The 17,910-nt window shown below is 33.4% G+C and overlaps 1 protein-coding gene across 1 annotated transcript; it reads left to right on the top strand.

Moving 5' to 3' along the window:
- Positions 1 to 1,903: 1,903 nt before the first annotated feature.
- Positions 1,904 to 16,710, top strand: LOC135843702 (uncharacterized). Its single transcript, XM_065361662.1, has 2 exons — positions 1,904 to 3,277; positions 13,041 to 16,710. The coding sequence occupies exon 1, from the start codon at positions 2,400 to 2,402 to the stop codon at positions 3,153 to 3,155; it is 756 nt and encodes a 251-aa protein (XP_065217734.1). The 5' UTR covers positions 1,904 to 2,399; the 3' UTR covers positions 3,156 to 3,277; positions 13,041 to 16,710.
- The last annotated feature ends 1,200 nt before the right edge of the window (positions 16,711 to 17,910 follow it).

The raw sequence follows: 17,910 nt of genomic DNA, 5'->3' as shown, positions 1-17,910 counted from the left end.
AATCATTCTTTACACAAAATACTCACTCAAAATGGCAAAATTTCTGGTCATCACAGACATCAAACAAACTCTTTCAACACAAAAAAACAATCTACCCCTGGAAGAACCTCGATCACTTAAACAGAAGAGAAGAGATAATTATAACCCGCCTAAGAATAGGTCACTCTAAAATCACACACAACCACCTCTACCAAAAAATTCCAAAACCCCCCTGTCAGTTCTGCGAAAATGAACCAACATCCATTCAACATCTACTATTCACCTGTCCTAAATTACAACAAACAAGACTATCTCTCCAAATAGACTCAAATTCAATGACTATCCCAAACAACCCTCCTGAAATCAAAAAATTCATAACCCTAATTTAAAAAAAAACCAACCTATAATAAATTAAATCTAAACCCCTCTCTACACGGGTGTAATAATCTTGCAATTATAAACAACCCAAAAAAACAAAAAAAAAATTGTTTCAAGTCGACTAACCTAGATATAAATAGTTTGGAATCAAAACTCATTTTTTGCCAAAAAAAAGATGTTTTAATTCCATCCAATTTAAACTATTCATATTACATATATCGTCTTTGGAATCATTTCCTTTAATTTAAGAATTTTCAAGCTTTGTTTCTGTTGGTTAAAATCTAAAAAATTTGTGGAGATTATTTAAAAAAAAAAAAAAAAAAAAAAAAATGCCTCCATCAACAAATTGATACAGTAATTGGTCATGGTTTCAAGCCATATTTGGATCCTCCGGCGGATTCTTGAATTTTTCTATTTTTGAAGAAAAAAAGATGATATGACTTAAGTAGATTTGAACCTGCAGACATGATTTTTGAAAATTTTTGTCCAAATTGATCAAAAAGGTTGCAATAAAAACAGTAAATCTAGTTCGTATAAGTGCTGAATTTCATTTTAACCTTTTTATGGCAATTTTTCAAAATTATCAGACCAAAAAATCAGTTGGAGGTTCCAGAACTCTTCGAAACCAGCAACACCAATCGACTCGGAGGTCGAAAATAACTCAGGTACTTATGTAGCTTTTTACGTTGAGTAACTTGATCAAGTTTTATAGTTTTTCATTTTCATGGAAGAACAGTCCAATATTACATGTGAGAGATAAACTCGCAATACTTCGATAACATTTTCAAATAATTAAAAAATGAAATTTGATCTCGTTTATACGTATGAAGGGCACCACGTATAGGTACAGAAAAATCAAATCTCCCATAGAATTGACAATTTACTGCAAGTTCTGGTTTTGGTATCATAATCAGCAAGTGTCACTTCAGAAAGGTAGACTCTTAAGTTGATAAAATTTCGCCATAATTACCTATACTCGAGTCGAGTCTTTCATCAAGTTGGTCGATTAGATCATCATAACATTTAACTGCTAGGTAGGTAGGTAGAGGTACGCAAAAATATCAGCATACGAAACCTGTACCTACCACCTCATTTTCGATTCCACTTTCCCAGCTACGAGAATAACCTCAAATTTTAGCGAGTTGATTTTAATCAACGCAACGGTACGAGGTACGTATACGTATAGCTCAGAGTTTGAAAGTCTTTCTTCGCACCCGTCTTGAATGATAAATTTGATAAAAAGCCTACTTAAGCTTCGAGACCCGGGTAAAAAAATAAAATTCTCTCGATCTTCGAACTCGGGGGGAATAGAGATAGATGGTTTACACGGTAGCCAAACGCTTCAGCAATTTCCCAGCTTCTTGATCTTCACTCTCCACCACACCTGTGCCCTATTCAGTATCGCCGGCGGTCTCGTTCACGTGGTGGGAAGGCAGGAAACAGGGCCAAGGGACAGAGAGCAGACAACCGCAAAAGAAAGGGAAACGCTGAGTCGGGCTGTGCGATCAAGTTCACCAACCGGTCTTGGCATTCAGTATGCGCACGCGGTATTATGTACAAATCATGGCCTAGAAACAATACCGCATTAATTGGTCACTCGGTAATTCGAACATCGTGTACGTTTCGCGTGAGAGGACGAACAAGAGTCGAATGACTTTGAGCATCGGTCCTTGGTCTTGGTCTGCGGATTGGATTTGGATTCTCCTGCAGAGCTCGCGAGTCGCATGTGCGTCGCATCGTTCGTCAGTCTCGAGTTTGTATTTCGCTTTTTTAAACGATCCGATGATCGTTGTAAATAATTTTTAATGAAATGTAACCATGTTCGCGTTATTTTTCACCAAACAGCGTTCTTCTATCGTTGATTACCTGACGCGTATTTTATTCACGATACCGGCGCGATTCCCTATTTGATAACGTGGTCGGTAAATTAGTGAAAATTTTCATTTTTATACCCGTTGCAAAAATCGTAAATTTTAAACACGTTCTAGTGAGTGTATTGAAATATTGTTCGCGAGTTCGAATTCTAACGAATCAAAGTTACGATGAATTTCATTTTACGTATTTTCTGCATCTCATCTCTGCTCATCCATCAGATTCAAAATGTCTCACCAGAATCCACACCCGAAACCACCGACAACAGCAATACCACAGCATCGACATCTCCACTTCAGTCCAGTTTATCGCAAAAATTACTCGATTACTCGCACTCGACTCAAGTACCCGACTCGGTGAACCCTTCATTGGCGGCCAACGATTACGGCGAGTTTCAATTAATCCAATCCAACGTGTTGCAAATCAAAAGCAATATACCACGAACCCGAAGAAACTTCGAAGACCCCGGACAAAATTCCACCATGATGTTGCTACCATTATCTCAAAACACGACCGATTTAGCCGAAGAAACACGTTCGAGGAATGATAAAAAATACAAACACGGTGACAAAAATAAGAAAAAAAAGAAGAAGAAGAAGGGGGGTTTGCACTCGTTGCTGAAAAAGATGAAAAAAGGGATACCTAAATTTATGAAGAAAATGATGCCTCATATGAAAATGCCCAGTATGTTTATGTTGGGTATGGCTCAAGCCAATTTGCATAATTTCGTGATGCATGCTTTGATGATGAGTAAAATGGCTCTTGGATCGGTTATCATGATGATAATCAGAGAGCTGGTGTTTGGAGATAAAGATCAGCCGGTCAAATATTATAATTTCGGATACGACCACGCGCCACCTAGAAGACGTATTATTACCACTATTGAACATCCAGTGTGGAAGAAGAGAAGGAGACGTCATACGTGATTGGATTTGGTGCCTTGATACCCTTATAAATGAGGGTATGTGGGGTTGAAGATGGAATTATTTTTCAATTCTATCGATTAACAACTCGACTGATGAAAATATGCTCGAATTCGGTTTTATAGGTAAGAATGAGATCATTTTATCAAATTAACTATACAGGATGTCCTACTAAAACAGAACGTATATCTTGCTTTGAATTTTGGTCAAGTAATAGTATAATAGTTTGGCGAAAGGTACAAAAAAAATATATGAATAAACGGAGTGAGTCTGTCATGGCATTTGAAGAAGCGACAGTTCAGAAAATGTTCAAAAATGAGAAAAAGGAAGGAAACTCAATTCTGGACTTTGCTCTGTGTGAATATAAATCTCTCTTCTTCTATTCCCTCAAACAAATCACTAAGTACTGTTTGAAATGATCTGAAGAATTAAAAAATGAGCATTTTTACCGATTCCAATTTGAATGAAAGCATCACAAAATCAGTTACCTATAGGCAATTTGAGTTTGCAGTTGCTGGTTGCTCAACTCATTTTTATGAACTTTTTTTTAAAAAAAAGGAAACTCAAAAATCTGCTGCTGGAACCAGGTTCCAAAATATTGTTCCAAATCATCACCAATTGATTCTATTGGGTGTAGGTACCTATGTCGAATTTCAGCTTCTAAGTACTTTAACTCAGTCCATCAAGTTGTGACCTTTTTCATGGAAAATGCATAGGGCTCTGAATTTTTAAAAATTCACTAAAAATCTAAAAATGAAATTCAGCATTTGTTGGCATAGTGGTATATTTTTGAAAACTCTGTCAAATTTTAATTTTTCTTTGAAATTTTCAAAAATCTAAAAGTGGACTATCCAAGAATTTTCCAGAAATTAATGTTTTTTTTTTATCAAGTCCCCCGAAAGGAATCTCATCTCACCATTACCGGTCATTCTAAAACAGTAAGCACGACTTCAATTTCTCCCGGATTTGTAAATTTACTTATCCAAAAGGTGTGAAAATTAATTTGGGCAGCTAAAAGTAGAGTTGAGGTTTATTCTCGATCTTTGAACCAATATTCAAAGCTAAAAGTCAATTTGTATTAGCTTATTGTGAACCTTTTTAACGAATTTATCTCCCAACTTGTGAGCCAATTTCCCTGATGGATCGACTCCTCGAGGCTCGATCTAACTACCTATTTTTATTTTTTATAAAGTAGGTAAGGTAAATCGGTCTTAAATGAGAATCAATTCGCAATGGACACCTTTTGATAATTTTGACAGAAATTGACATTTTTTGATAATTTTGACAAGAATGGACCTTTTTGATAATTTTGACAAACTTTTCTCCAATTTTGACAAGAGTGGATACTTTTTGATAGTTTTGACAAAAACAGACACTTTTTTCCAATTTTTACAAAAATGATCACTTTTTGCCAATCCGGACAAGATTGGACACTTTTTGATAACTTTGACAAGAATGGTCACTTTTGGCTAATTTTGGCAAAAATGAGCACTTTTGGCCAATTTTGACAAAAATGAACACTGCTTGCCAATTTGGACAAGATTGAACACTTTTTGATAATTTTGACAAAAATGGTCACTTTTTGATAATTTTGACAAAATTGGGCACTTTTTGCCAATTTTGACAAAAATGGACACTTGATCAATTTTGATAAAATAACGGACACTGTTTGATAACTTTGACAGAAATGAACACTTTTATGGTAACTTTGACAAAAATGGACACTTTTTGCCAATTTGGACAAGGTTGGACAATTTTTGATAATTTTGACAAAAATGGACACTTTTTGATAATTTTGACAAAAATGAACGCTTTTGGCTAATTTTGACTAAGGGCACTTTTGGCCAATTTTGACAAAAATGGACACTTTTTGGTAATTTTGGCCAGAATGGACAATTTTGGCTAATCTTGACAAAAATGAGCACTTTTGGTCAATTTTGACAAAAATGAGCACTTTTGGTCAATTTGGTAATTTTGGCAAACATGAGCACTTTTGGCTAATTTTGACAAAAATGAGCACTGTTTGCCAATTTTGACAAAAATGGACACTGTTTGACAATTTGGACAAGATTGAACACTTTTTGATAATTTTGACAAAAATGGACACTTTTTGATAATTTTGACAAAAATGAACACTTTTTGCCAATTTAGACAAGATTGGACACTTTTTGATAACTTTGACAAAAATTGACACTTTTGGCGAATGTTGACAAAAATGAACACTATTTTCCAATTTGGACAAGATTGGACACTTTTTGATAACTTTGACAAAAATTCACACTTTTGGCGAATGTTGGCAAAAATAATGAACACTATTTTCCAATTTGGACAAGATTGGGACACTTTTTGATAATTTTGAAAAAAATGGGCACTTTTTGATAACTTTGACAAAAACTGACGCTTTTTGTTCAAAAAATAAAATTTTTCAACAGGGGAAACTTTGTTTAAAAAAAAAAAATAAAAAATAGAACCTTATACGAGCACGTTTGGCCAAAAAAAACAAATTCGGTAGCCAATTTTGGAGCAAAATGATGACCCTTTTTAAACAGATCGAGCGAAAATCAGCAATTCTTTTCGAATACAAAAAATTATTGACTTACAGATCTCGAGAATTTCGGTTGAGAATAAGCCACAATCCTATTTGTAGCTCCCCAAATCAATTTTCGTGCATTCTGGAGAAATTTCTTTGGGAGAGTTGATATCACCTACGAGACTAATTTTTGTCAATTTTATTGAATTATATTTTCAAAAAAAGCACAAATCGCAGAAAGTGTTCGATTTTTATTTAAATTCTTCAAGAAATCGAAAAATTAATTTTTTCTGCTGAAATTTGACTAAGGATTTCAGACCATTTTTTTTCTCCAAAAATCGTAGTCACGTTCAAATCAAAGGTGGGCACCTCAATTGATTCCCTTGGAAGGACAGATACCAGGTTGGCAAAAATCTTCGCCTCAATTGTAAAATCTTATGAACTTTCCCTTAATTTTCCAAAAAAAGTTTATAACTTTTTCTCCATTTTCACAAAAAATCAGAGAAGTTCTGCAAAACAGAAAACTTTTGAAAATTCTGATAAGAGTTTCAAAAATTATACTTCGTTTAAAAAATACTCGTATATTATTTTAATAAAAAAGTGTTGAAAAATTTCTAAAAACTATACCTACCTACTGGAAAAATTCAAACGTCAAAATTTGAAAAAATAGGTAGGTATGGGTACAAAAATTTTTTGGAAATGAAATCTATGTAAAAATAAAAACGAGATCTATTAATGGCTCATCATTCAACTGTTAAGTACCTATTTTATTTTATTTATTTGTTTTTTTATTTTGGATTTTGTGGGAAAATTATCTGTGATGAGAATCTATGAAAGTTTGAATGATTGTGTTATCTTTCGAAATAGTTACGTATTTGCCCCTTTTTTATCCTCATTTTTAAATTTGGGACTTTTTTTTTCAGAGATGGCCAAGTTAATTTGGTCACTTTTTATGGCAATTTTTGAAAATTTGAAATTTCCAGAATACGGCTGTAAGTTTGAAAACAGCTGGAAATTTCAGCTTGAATTGACTGTAGTATGTTCAAATTAGAAAATAAAGTAGATAAATTTTAGATTTCCAACTTTGTTATTGAGAAAGTAAAATTTTGTAAGAATTTCGACTTTCAAAAATCTGCTTGGAGGCTCCAAAACTGCTAAAAAGTGTTCGAAACCAATTCCAATTAATTTAGAGATCGAAAATAGGGTACATAGGTAAAAAATGTCAGCTTTGTAACCCATTTTGGTAAAATTTTGATTTTTCTCGTACTTCTGGCCTAAATTTCGAAAAATGCACCGTATAGTAGATACTTGAAATTTTGGCTGTTGAGTGTTGATGTATTTTTGCAGGCTCTTTAGATTTAGCTTTGGCTGGTTCAAAAATGTTTCTGCCAGTCGGAATAATTTCTTGTGTAAAAGTGCTTTGATCCATTGTAAAAGATAAGTAGGTACCTGATTTTTCTTAAATAAGATTGTTGAACACGTATGTATGTACATATATTTTGAAAATTTTCAACAATAGGTACCTTGCCTACCTATAATGTTATTAATTGATTGTATTGTGAACGAATATGGAGATTTAGTATGCCCCAGCTCTTCAGAAATGCTCTCTGTAGGATCAGTATACACGATTTCGACCTCAGATCCCCGACTTAAATGACTACGCGTGTACGCTCAGAGGAATATAAATGATTAAATAGTGTGCTATATTAAGTTTAAACTCGAGATACCAATTTTAAATTACCACTTGGTGTAACTAGCATGACGAGTGTTACGAATCAATAGTAGATAAATATGTACCATTTGATTCACGACTGGGTGAAATAAACATTAGCCAAGTCCATAGGTATGGTAGTACATTTCAGCTTCATACAGAGAGAAGTCAAACAAATCATGAATAAAGTACCTACACAATATAATATACACTCGGAAGCGTAAATAAGTACCTGCTTATAGTACACTTATACACTCGGCTCTACCCTCTACTTCATCGTCCATCATCGTCGCATACATAACACTTTACTCCACGTTCTTCACCTTGAACCCGCGTTAAATGATCGTAAAAACGAGCGAAAAATTGCTTACGGAATCAAAAGAGCTCGCTTAAGTTTTATGCGTATACTCGCGTACTCGTATTCGTATTAAAATTGTGAGCTCGCGAGTTTTCGGCGACGTAGCGTTAATTTCGATCCATTAGTCGCGCCTTTTTGAACTCGCCGCGCAGCTCGCGTTAATGGTTTTGAGAGAATTAAGCCTGAAATTGAAAGTTTTTCGAATACTTGGTCGTTGTCGGCCGGAGTTGTTGCGAGAAATATCGTTCCATCAACAGTTACGTAATTTCGTCGTTTAGTTAAAATTTCAATTTCTAAAAGTCGTGGTGCGATTTTAATGCTCGGATTGTTAAATTGTCTTTTCGGAGAGACAAAAATTTGTACTTACTTAAGAAACAATGTAAAGTAAGATCAGAATGATTGCAAGTGTACTATTGTGAGAAAATTTGAAAAAAAAAATCGACGTAGATTTTTTTTGTGAATTTTAGGTTTGAAAAAATTTGCCAAACAAACCTAATCGATGAGATATCCACCCATACATACCGCACCTAAGCATCTACCCATAAGTTAAAGCACGACACCCATATAGAAAGTGTCTCACACTCTCACAATCAACTCATTATAGCCTATAGATTATGGTAATTTTATACACTATAGACTGAAAGACTGCGTTGACCACTTGAGCCAGATCGGAAATACCTACTAAACGATCGCAAAGATGAAAAAGCGCAATCAAGCGTGGATTTTGATGACCTTTTTTTTTCATTAGGTAAACTATACCTACACGAGCATAATGAAAAAGACAACCGATACCGGCGACTCGGACGAGTTTCAACGTTTATTCGGCGAGCATTAATTTACCTCGAATAATTTTCCCTTTCTTTTTGACACGTCTGTATGGGCAATTATTGCGGTATATCGGTCGACCGTGAAATTACACCGGGAGATGTTTATTGTTTACATTCGATTATGTGACTGTGATTAAAAATGATAGGTAGGTAAAGAACGGGAGATGATGGTGATTTGGAAGGTGAGAGTGAAATGCACGATGGGGACTGCATGTGGAGAGGTGTGTAATCTTATGACTGCGGTTTGATCGAGCGAGCGCAGCGAATATGGTCAAAATGTGATTGTAATTTGTAAAGTTATAAATTGGTGGATATTACGAGTAATATCTCGGGTTTTAGGTGTATTTTCAGCGTTCGGGTTATAATAAATAGTTATGGCGTTTTGAAACATGTTTTAGAATTTGATGGAGAGTTGACAAATGTGAGAGCAAAAAACATAACTGTTTCTCCAACTATACTTAATGACTAATGAGAGAATTTCTAGCAGTGATGGCTGAGAAGGAGGGTGCAGGGGATGCAATTGCAATCTGCTTCAAAAAAATCTCTTTTTTTTGTCAGAAATTGTCAAAAATTATCAAAATAAAAAAAACTCGCTTTTTTGACAAAAATTTCAATTTGTCAATAATTTCCAAAAATTGCTAACTACTTTTTTCTAAAATTGTCAAATTCTTAGTTTTTGATATTTAGCAATATTGGTAAGATTTTAACTCTTCTTCCAAAAATTTCTCTGAAGGTAATCAATTTTGGAATTTTATTGCGAGATTTTTACCTTGTTGTGATTTCAGAAAAATTAGAAGCCTTCGATTTTTTCCTACTCGACTCATTTTCATCGGATACAATCATTTTTCCAATCCACCTACTACCATAGGTATAAGTAGAAGAGAATCTAAAAATTCCAATTTTGCTGAATTGCAATTTTTTGGGGGGGAGGGGGATGGAGAAACACTAAAATCACAAGCCAACTCTAAAATTACTCCTTCACCAGTAGATCTACCATCTTCTCAGTCCACGATGAAATGAGTGTGAGGTGTGGATAACGACACTTAAGTATTTTGAGAGAATTTCTAGCAGTGATGGCTGAGAAGGAGGGTGCAGGGGATGCAATTGCAATTCGAGCTTCCAAAAATATGAATTCCAGATGAAAATGTATACCATTGACAAGTGAATTTAATGCTGGTATAGGGATATACAACCTCCTTCTCCATTCTTTTTTGAAAATTCAGATTTTTTGGCGAAATTTTCATTTGTATGTACCTACCTGTGAATTTTCACCTTCGCGAATTGTTGTTTTTTGTATCCCAAATTATCCATGCTATATTCGCGAAATATTCATTTCAATTTTAGAAATGTCAAGAGTGTAAAAATAGACTAGATCTTTCTTATCAAAATTTTACTTTTTGAATTACCTACAAATTTTGAAAAGATTTTGCCCTCACTTTGCTCGAGCCAATTTGGTTCTCTGTTCCTGGATTCCCCCCCCCCCTAACAGAACAAAAATAAGGGGCCCGACTCGGCTTTGTCGTTACTGATTTCTAGAGCTGGTTAGCTTAGATTGATCAGTCAAAAAAATAGTAGGTAGAGGTGATACGTGAAAAATGGCAAATTGAACTCCGGCAGGGAATTTGAAATCAACTAATAAAATTTAGCTTTGGTGATCCAAAATCTCAATAAAATTTTCAGATCGCAAGATAGCCAATAGCCTCCTCCAAAGAAGAGTTTAACTTGACGTTTCTGTTTGAAATTTATCTTTACCAATTCTTAACCGATATTTTTTCAAACTTGCAATGATTTTATAGACACAAATTATCAAAAGTCACTCATGAAAATTTTTTGAAATTTTTCAAGTGTTGATATGTATCTACATTCTACGTGTGGGTACCTATTTTCTAAGTATTGAGCGAGATTGCATTTTAGTTTTTTAATGCCAGCTCGGATGACTTCCTTTGGAGGTGTAATCACAGAAATATATATTTTAAAATGAGCCTTTTACCTTTCTCATCAGCATGTCCAACATAAGTACATTTTTTCAGAATTTTTTGTGTAGTTGCAAGACTTCCCAAGATACAAAAAACTGATTTTTCCGCTATTTTTTCCGTCTGAAGTGATCAATTTTAGTCGAAATTTTTTTTTGCTGTATTAGTGTATTCCATGAAAGTTCTCCAACTAGCAGTCCATCAAAATGAATTTGGTTCAAATTCGTTAATCTTTTCATGTTCATTTATATCTACATACTTACTTAATTTTAATTACAAAAATTGAATCACCCCATTTTGGAAACTCCCAACTCAACTTCCCCCTTCCACTCCCTCCAGACCATCTATTGTATCAATTCCAAATTGATAGATCCAGTGGTGCCAGGATCCTCCAAAGCGTTTGTGGAATCCCCCCTCAACTTTGAAACTCACTCCCCGTCCCCACCCCATTCTTTGTTGTACCACGTTTTTTTGGTCAGCTGAAACGAGAACCAGAACCATTAGAACCGTTTCAAAATTTGTAAAAGAAAAGTCCCAAAAGAACAGCCATAGGTAATATAAAATGATTTTGAAAACATTTAAAACCGTTTAGAACCGATTGAGTTTTTGAAGGAAAGAACAACCATCATAAGAATCACTGAATCAGAACAAGTTTCAAATAAGAAGAACCATCAAAACCCTTTTCAGGAATCGGTCGTTTCATTTGGTTCCCTTATTATTGAATTTTCTTTTTTTCTTACCAAAACTGAAGCAAGAATTCGTGTTTTTCAGACAAAATAAGTAAAGTAAAGGGAATTTTTGTTAATTTTCAATTTTTTGCCATTTTTTGGACCTGGAACCATTTGGAACCGTTTTTTTGATTGGTGGAACCACCAGCACCACCGGCAAAACACCAAAGGAGAGGTAAAGGAACCATCTGAATCGTTCGAGTTTGAAAAAAAATAAGAACCATTTTAGAAGAACAATGTGAAAAGATACCTTTTGGAACCAAAACAAAATCATTTCAAAGCCAAGTCTGAGAACCTTTTGGGAACCGAAACCGGGAACCACTTATTTTCAAAGGTTCTAAGATCCACCACCATCACAACCAATTCAAATTCAAACGGTTTTCAAGTCTGAGTAGAAATAGAAACAACGTTAATTACACGATTTTATTTTCTTTGTCTTTTCCTTTGAATCCTTTAGAAAAAGATCAGAGACATCAATAATTTGTTTGAGAATTAATCGAGTACATTTTAAAAATAATAATTCAATTACTTCTTTGCAATTTGAACCGGATTGAAATCTTGATAAAATCCACACAAGTTACTTAATATAGTTGGGTACTTGATTTCATTCGACTCGATTTGTTTTTCTCTAAGAAATTTTTGAAGAGTTGATTATAGCTTCCTCTAAAAATTGCAAGTTACCCTATTCGCTTGTAAATCATTTTCCCAACACCCTCAACAGTTCAGCGACCACAACAAACCAAACGTTGGCTTTCAAATCTTGAAAATTGTCAAAATACCCAAGATGTCGTTATGTACACCCATTTCATCGTGGAATGGAAAGATAGTAGTTCTACTGGCGAAGGAGTAATTTTAAAGTTGAATTTTGATTTTAGTGTTTCTCCATCCCCCCCCCCCCCCATAATCGTTTTGGGTAGATCGTATATTATATTGCAATTTCAGAAAAATTGGAATTTTTAGATTCTCTTCTACTTACCTATGGTAGTAGGTGGACTGGAAAAATGTTTGTATCTGATGAAAATGAGTCGAGTAGGAAAAAATCGAAGGTTTTTAATTTTTCTGAAATCACAACAAGGTAAAAATCTTGCCATAAAATTTCAAAGTTGGTTACCTTTTGGGCAATTTTTGGAAAAAATGTTAAATCTCTGCAATTTTGCTAAAATATTAAAAACTAAGAATTTGACGATTTTAGAAAAAAGTAGATAGCAATTTTTGAAAATTATTGACAAATTGCAATTTTTGTCAAAAAGCAAGTTTTTCTTATTTTGATAATTTTTGACAATTTCTGACTTCTCTCTGAGCTCAAAAAGCAATGGCTGTCAAAATAAATATGATCCAGAAAGAGGATTCCAAGCAATTTTTGGATCATTTTGAAAAATTTAAATCTTCGATAAGATCCTCAATTTTTTGTTTGTGCAGCTGAAAATTTTTTGCAGGACTTCTGTATGAATTCTCATGCTCTAGTTTTAAAAAATGAGTAGAATCTGTACCTATCTGAGTGATTGAGAGATTCCATTATATGTAAATTGATTACTTTATCCTGTGGAATAATTCCAGTACAGGTACCTACTCTGGACAAATGGAAACTTTTCCTATAGCCTTTTTGAAAGTGGTTAAATTAAGTTCCTATGTATTTTGAATGTTGGAAGCAAAACCAATAATAAAATCTCGCACTGGTTCAACTATAATATTTCTTGATCTACATTCAAGCAACATAACACGATACAAATTTTAATCTGTCATCTTTATGTTTAATTTCAGCCCAGCATCATTTTCCATCTTGGTTACCTCCGTCTTAGACGTCGTTGATCCACCGAGACAATTCGAGCATAATTTTTTCTGACGTCTTTCGAGTATTCATGAGGCGAAGATTGGGACCAGATCATCGTATTTCTGCTCCAACTTCGTGTCAAAATACACTCGAAAAATGTAACGAAAACTTTCACATAATTTATTACTAAATAATTTATTTTTCTCGCAGTAATCAAAATTTTTCTACGGTAATTCTAAGTTTTCGTATTTAAAATTAAATACCTACTTACCCTAAGTAGGTACTTGATTTAAAACGTCGTTATTTATTCAAGTTTCATGTGTGTTTTTTTTGTTTTTTGTTTTTTTATTTATTTGAAAAAAGAACAACGCATGTATTTTAAATTTACGTACCTTTTATTTTTTAGTAATTTATTTGTACATAGAAAATTTATTTTGTTGTTGTTATTATTATTGTGATGCTTGAAGATTGTGTGTATAATGTTGTATGTATTATGTACTATGTAATGTACCTCTACCTATACGTTACGTAAATTTCTTCTTCGTTACTGTTATGATTGTTGATGATTTTGTTGTTTACTTAAAGGTTACAGTATATGAGTATATACGTACCTTTACCTACGTATATTATAGAGTTATGTGTACTTTTATGCAAGACGTTTTACGCGTATCATTTACCACCTACCTTTACCCAAGTAAATTATTTCTCACTTCTCAGTTTTGAAAACACTGTATTCATTCTGGTAGGTACCTACCTACGTGAGTAAACAATTTTAATAACATCGTCTCCATATTGTAGGAGTACGTAGCATGCAGTATATACTTACTTTTGTCGTAGTTGTTTTTCGTAATCATCATCCTATAAATAAATTCAGTCAGGGTACATGGTACATGGTACATGGTACGCGTAAAATGGCTCGTTATACTCGACAAGATAGTAGCGTGGTTGGGTAACAGGGTGGAAGGGTTCGTATTACGTGATACGAAATTTTCTCAGCGTATACTCGAATGAAAAATCTCCGCCAGTCGTCGCATTACCGACGAGAAAACGAGTGTAAAAAGTAAATGACGAAAGAGATTGTTAAGGTATACTATATTGTGTTTGTTGTTGTGAGACTGCGGATAAAATTTTCTCTCATATACGAAAGTCGAGACCTTGAAAATTTTTTGCCATATTTTTACTCTATGCGCAGCGAATTTCTCGTTTATTTTTTTTTACTTTTTAAATAAGTAAAAATACCTACGGTTAACTGTTTGTTATAATTTTCATAGGATAACGAAAATTTTTGAAATGAGATTTCGGTATACTTACCTACGTACTTATTTAATGTAATATTTTTCTTAAATTAATTTTTCTTACGTATCTACTTGATAAATGTAATATTTCCAGCTTGGTTTGTCGATTGCGAAATGAAAAAATAATGGAAAGGATTTTTATTTTTAAACAATCCTGCAGTTCAATATTTTTACTTCATGGTTCGTTTCGATGAGCTGAATTCTTATACTACGTGTAAATTATGTATCTATATCTATTTTGAATGATTTGATAAGTCTAAGTGTTAAGTATAATATTATGTACAAATAACGACGATGAATTTTATTATTGTCGACGATCGTAAGATCGTACTATTCGCCATGTTAGATTAAATTATTGTGTTGCATTCGAGACGCGTTCATATTTAAAAGTTATAAACTTATTCGTATTGAAATGTCCTCAGAACTTCTATAAAATTAGGTTTAAATAATTGTGTAAACTGTTTGATCTTTTTTTTTTTTTTTTTTTTTTTATTAAAAATATGTAGAAGGAATAGATGGATATTTTCAAATCAATTTTTGAAACTTCCCATCACTTTCTGGTGAAAAAATGACACAATTTTTTTCTCTGAAATGACATTTTTTTGAAGATTATTGAATCTGAGAGAAACGAAGGAGAAGTGGAGGCTTTGCAAGAAAGTTACCTACGAATGTTTTTTAATCTTTTTTTTTTTTTTTTTTTAATTTATTTATTTCAGTTATTTGATTTGAATTTTAGGAAATAATAAATCATTTCACATATGAAGCTGAAAAATGAAAAAATTATCTTCTTTGATGACTGCAGAGCAATTGAAAATTTTCGACGATCAATCTAAAGGACGGAAAATTGGAATAAGGGTAAGGTGCCCGAATGTCGACCAGTCGCCTAAATCCGACCACAAGCCTATCTCGCCCACTAATGCCTTGAAAATTCGGAAAAAAATATTTTCGTATGTATTTTTCACAGAAAAAACGATTAAGACCAAAATCACAACCCAAAAGCCAAAACTCGCGAAAATATAGCTAAAAAACGAAATTCAAAAAGTCAAAATTAACTTTTCCCGCAACTTCAATCCCCTGTTGCGCAAATGTGTGATTTCTCGTGAAAAAAGTTTTAATTATTTTTTAAAGTACAAAGTTCGACGAATAAAAGCCGATAATCAGTTTTTGGATCGATGAAAGGTAAGTCCGATAAATTTTCCATCAAATTTATTTTCATCGAGTGCCCTAATTCCGACCACCAATGATTTGGCTATATATTTGAAATTTTTATTTTCCTGGATTTTCGAAAAAAATGCCAAAACGTAAAAAATGGTATGCTGATGCAATGAACAAAGCTGTAAAAGCTGTAAGAAAACGAGAATAAGGGTATTTAAAAGCATCTAAACAATTTCCAAGTGTTTCAAATGGGGACATGAGATTTGTGATGCGGGGTCAGAAAAATGTAAAAAAAAATTGAATATTTGTTCCCCTTTGCTTAAATAATTAATTGCCTTTCTATTTGTGTCATTTCAATTAATAAACAACGATGTTGACATATTATTTACCATCTTTTTTTCAATTTTTTTGGGGTGGTCGGAATTAGGATACCATTTTTGCGATTTTCAATTTTCTCACTTTTTGGAAAAAACGCCATGAAAAATCAGCGGGGGGGTTTTAGGTTTAGTGACTTTAGGGCATTAAACTAGAGGCATGTGGCTATCATTTGAGCCATTGTGCGCGAACCTAGGTCAATTACAGGTCTTTTTATTCCAAAAATAAACTAGGTGGTCGACATTCGGGCACCTTACCCTTACATGGTGTATATATAGATCAAATTTTGATGTTTTTCGATTACATGTTTATAAAAATTCAAAAAGTTCAATTTATTACCAAAAAATTCTCATCGTTGGTGATTTTGAATATTTTTTTCATAAAGTAGTATTTATCAGATTTCAACAATAGGAAATTTTATTTGTCAATTTCAATCTTCAACCGATTTGTGAAAAAGGTCAGTCACAAATAACTGCTCATTTCAATCAGTGATGTGCACTTTTGACCATTTACCAACTTATTCAACTAACCCTCCTCCTCACTTTCTCCTTCTAATCAAACTATGCAATGTGAACGCGTCTTTATTATTCTATTGAATATACAATGTGATTTATTTATCGATTTAATAATTTATTTCTAGCTCATAATACTTTATTTATTTATCCCATAAGTATTTATTTTTTATTTATAAGTACCCATTTGTGTATGTACTTGACGATGAAAAAAAAAAAGGAACAATAACCAATTATTTATTTTTGTACGTGCAGTGTAATTTCATAAACATCGTCGAGAGAGAAATGAAAAATTAAAAACGGTAATAAAATTAAATTACTAATTTGTTTAAAAAAAAAATATACGAGCATGAATAATTACAGACACGTGATAAATAAGTATCATCGAAATACTTGGATCTTCACTCGAAAAGAGCCACCAGGGAATTGACGACGAAGAGGGAAGGGAGAGTACGCGAAAATTCTTTAAATTCGTTGCAAATCGTCGTTAAAACTCATTCGAGAACAAGTTTCCATTTCCAAAATTTACGCGACGTTTGAAATGATTGATGAATATTGTATGAAAAAAATGTCTACTGGCCCAATTTACCATATTTACTCAAGTGGCGATGAGAATAAGACAATCGACACAATCGTACCCACCATTAGTATACAAATAAAATAAACTCGTTGCCATGGGTAATAAAAAGTGAAAAAGAACAAAAAAAATGCAAGTATTTAAAAACTTCCAAAACAGATTGATAAATGTGTGTGGTGCGGGTTCGTTGAGAAAAAATATGATAAAATATGAAAGCGATTATAATGTTAACCAGTCGGTAAGTAAATATGTAGATACTAACCTATGGCACGAGTGTGATAGGTAAGTATAGGTATAATTGTCAATTCGAAAGAGAAATTTACCACTTTGGAGTTGCGGGATTCCTTATTCGTGATAAAATTTTACCACAAATGAAAATTTAAGCCGGAGCTTGGTAGACATTTAATCTATAAATTCCACCATCATCGTCATCATCATCGAGCAATGCAACACTTTGGCTTGGGTGTTGGTAAAACGAGTCGATTTCACTGACATAGCAGACCCTTTCGTCACTTCTTCATCACCAGATATAAGTACATTCCCATGACATTCGATGAAGGCTTAGGTATAGGTAAAGGTAAAGGTACCCGATGCAAGATGCTTCATGCTAGAAATACGAGTATGAGGATACTATGGTAAACCTACAAACAAACATTTGTGTTCATTGTACCGCAATATACTCGTACCTATCTGCGAATATATCATGATTTGATTCCGTTTCACCATCATGAGCACAGACCAAGATCAAACACCAAACACAGAATGGCGAGCAATAATAAAAGTAATGGCAGCCAATGTCGTTTTTACGCACGGGTTGCCAAGTCGAGCGAATAATACATAGGTACATACTACATAGGTAGGTATTCTTGTATTTTAGTTTGAGTATTTTATATTGTCAAGCGAAACGAATAAATATTCTAATTGGGTATGATTTCAATGTTTACCT

This window comes from Planococcus citri, chromosome 4, assembly GCF_950023065.1.
Source record: "Planococcus citri chromosome 4, ihPlaCitr1.1, whole genome shotgun sequence".
Lineage (NCBI taxonomy): Eukaryota > Metazoa > Arthropoda > Insecta > Hemiptera > Pseudococcidae > Planococcus > Planococcus citri.
This window is presented reverse-complemented; position numbering and strand designations above follow the sequence as displayed.

What these genes read in the sequence shown, in the direction of transcription:
- LOC135843702 (XM_065361662.1), top strand. Translation starts at nt 2,400, where the DNA reads ATGAATTTCATTTTACGTATTTTCTGCATCTCATCTCTGCTCATCCAT.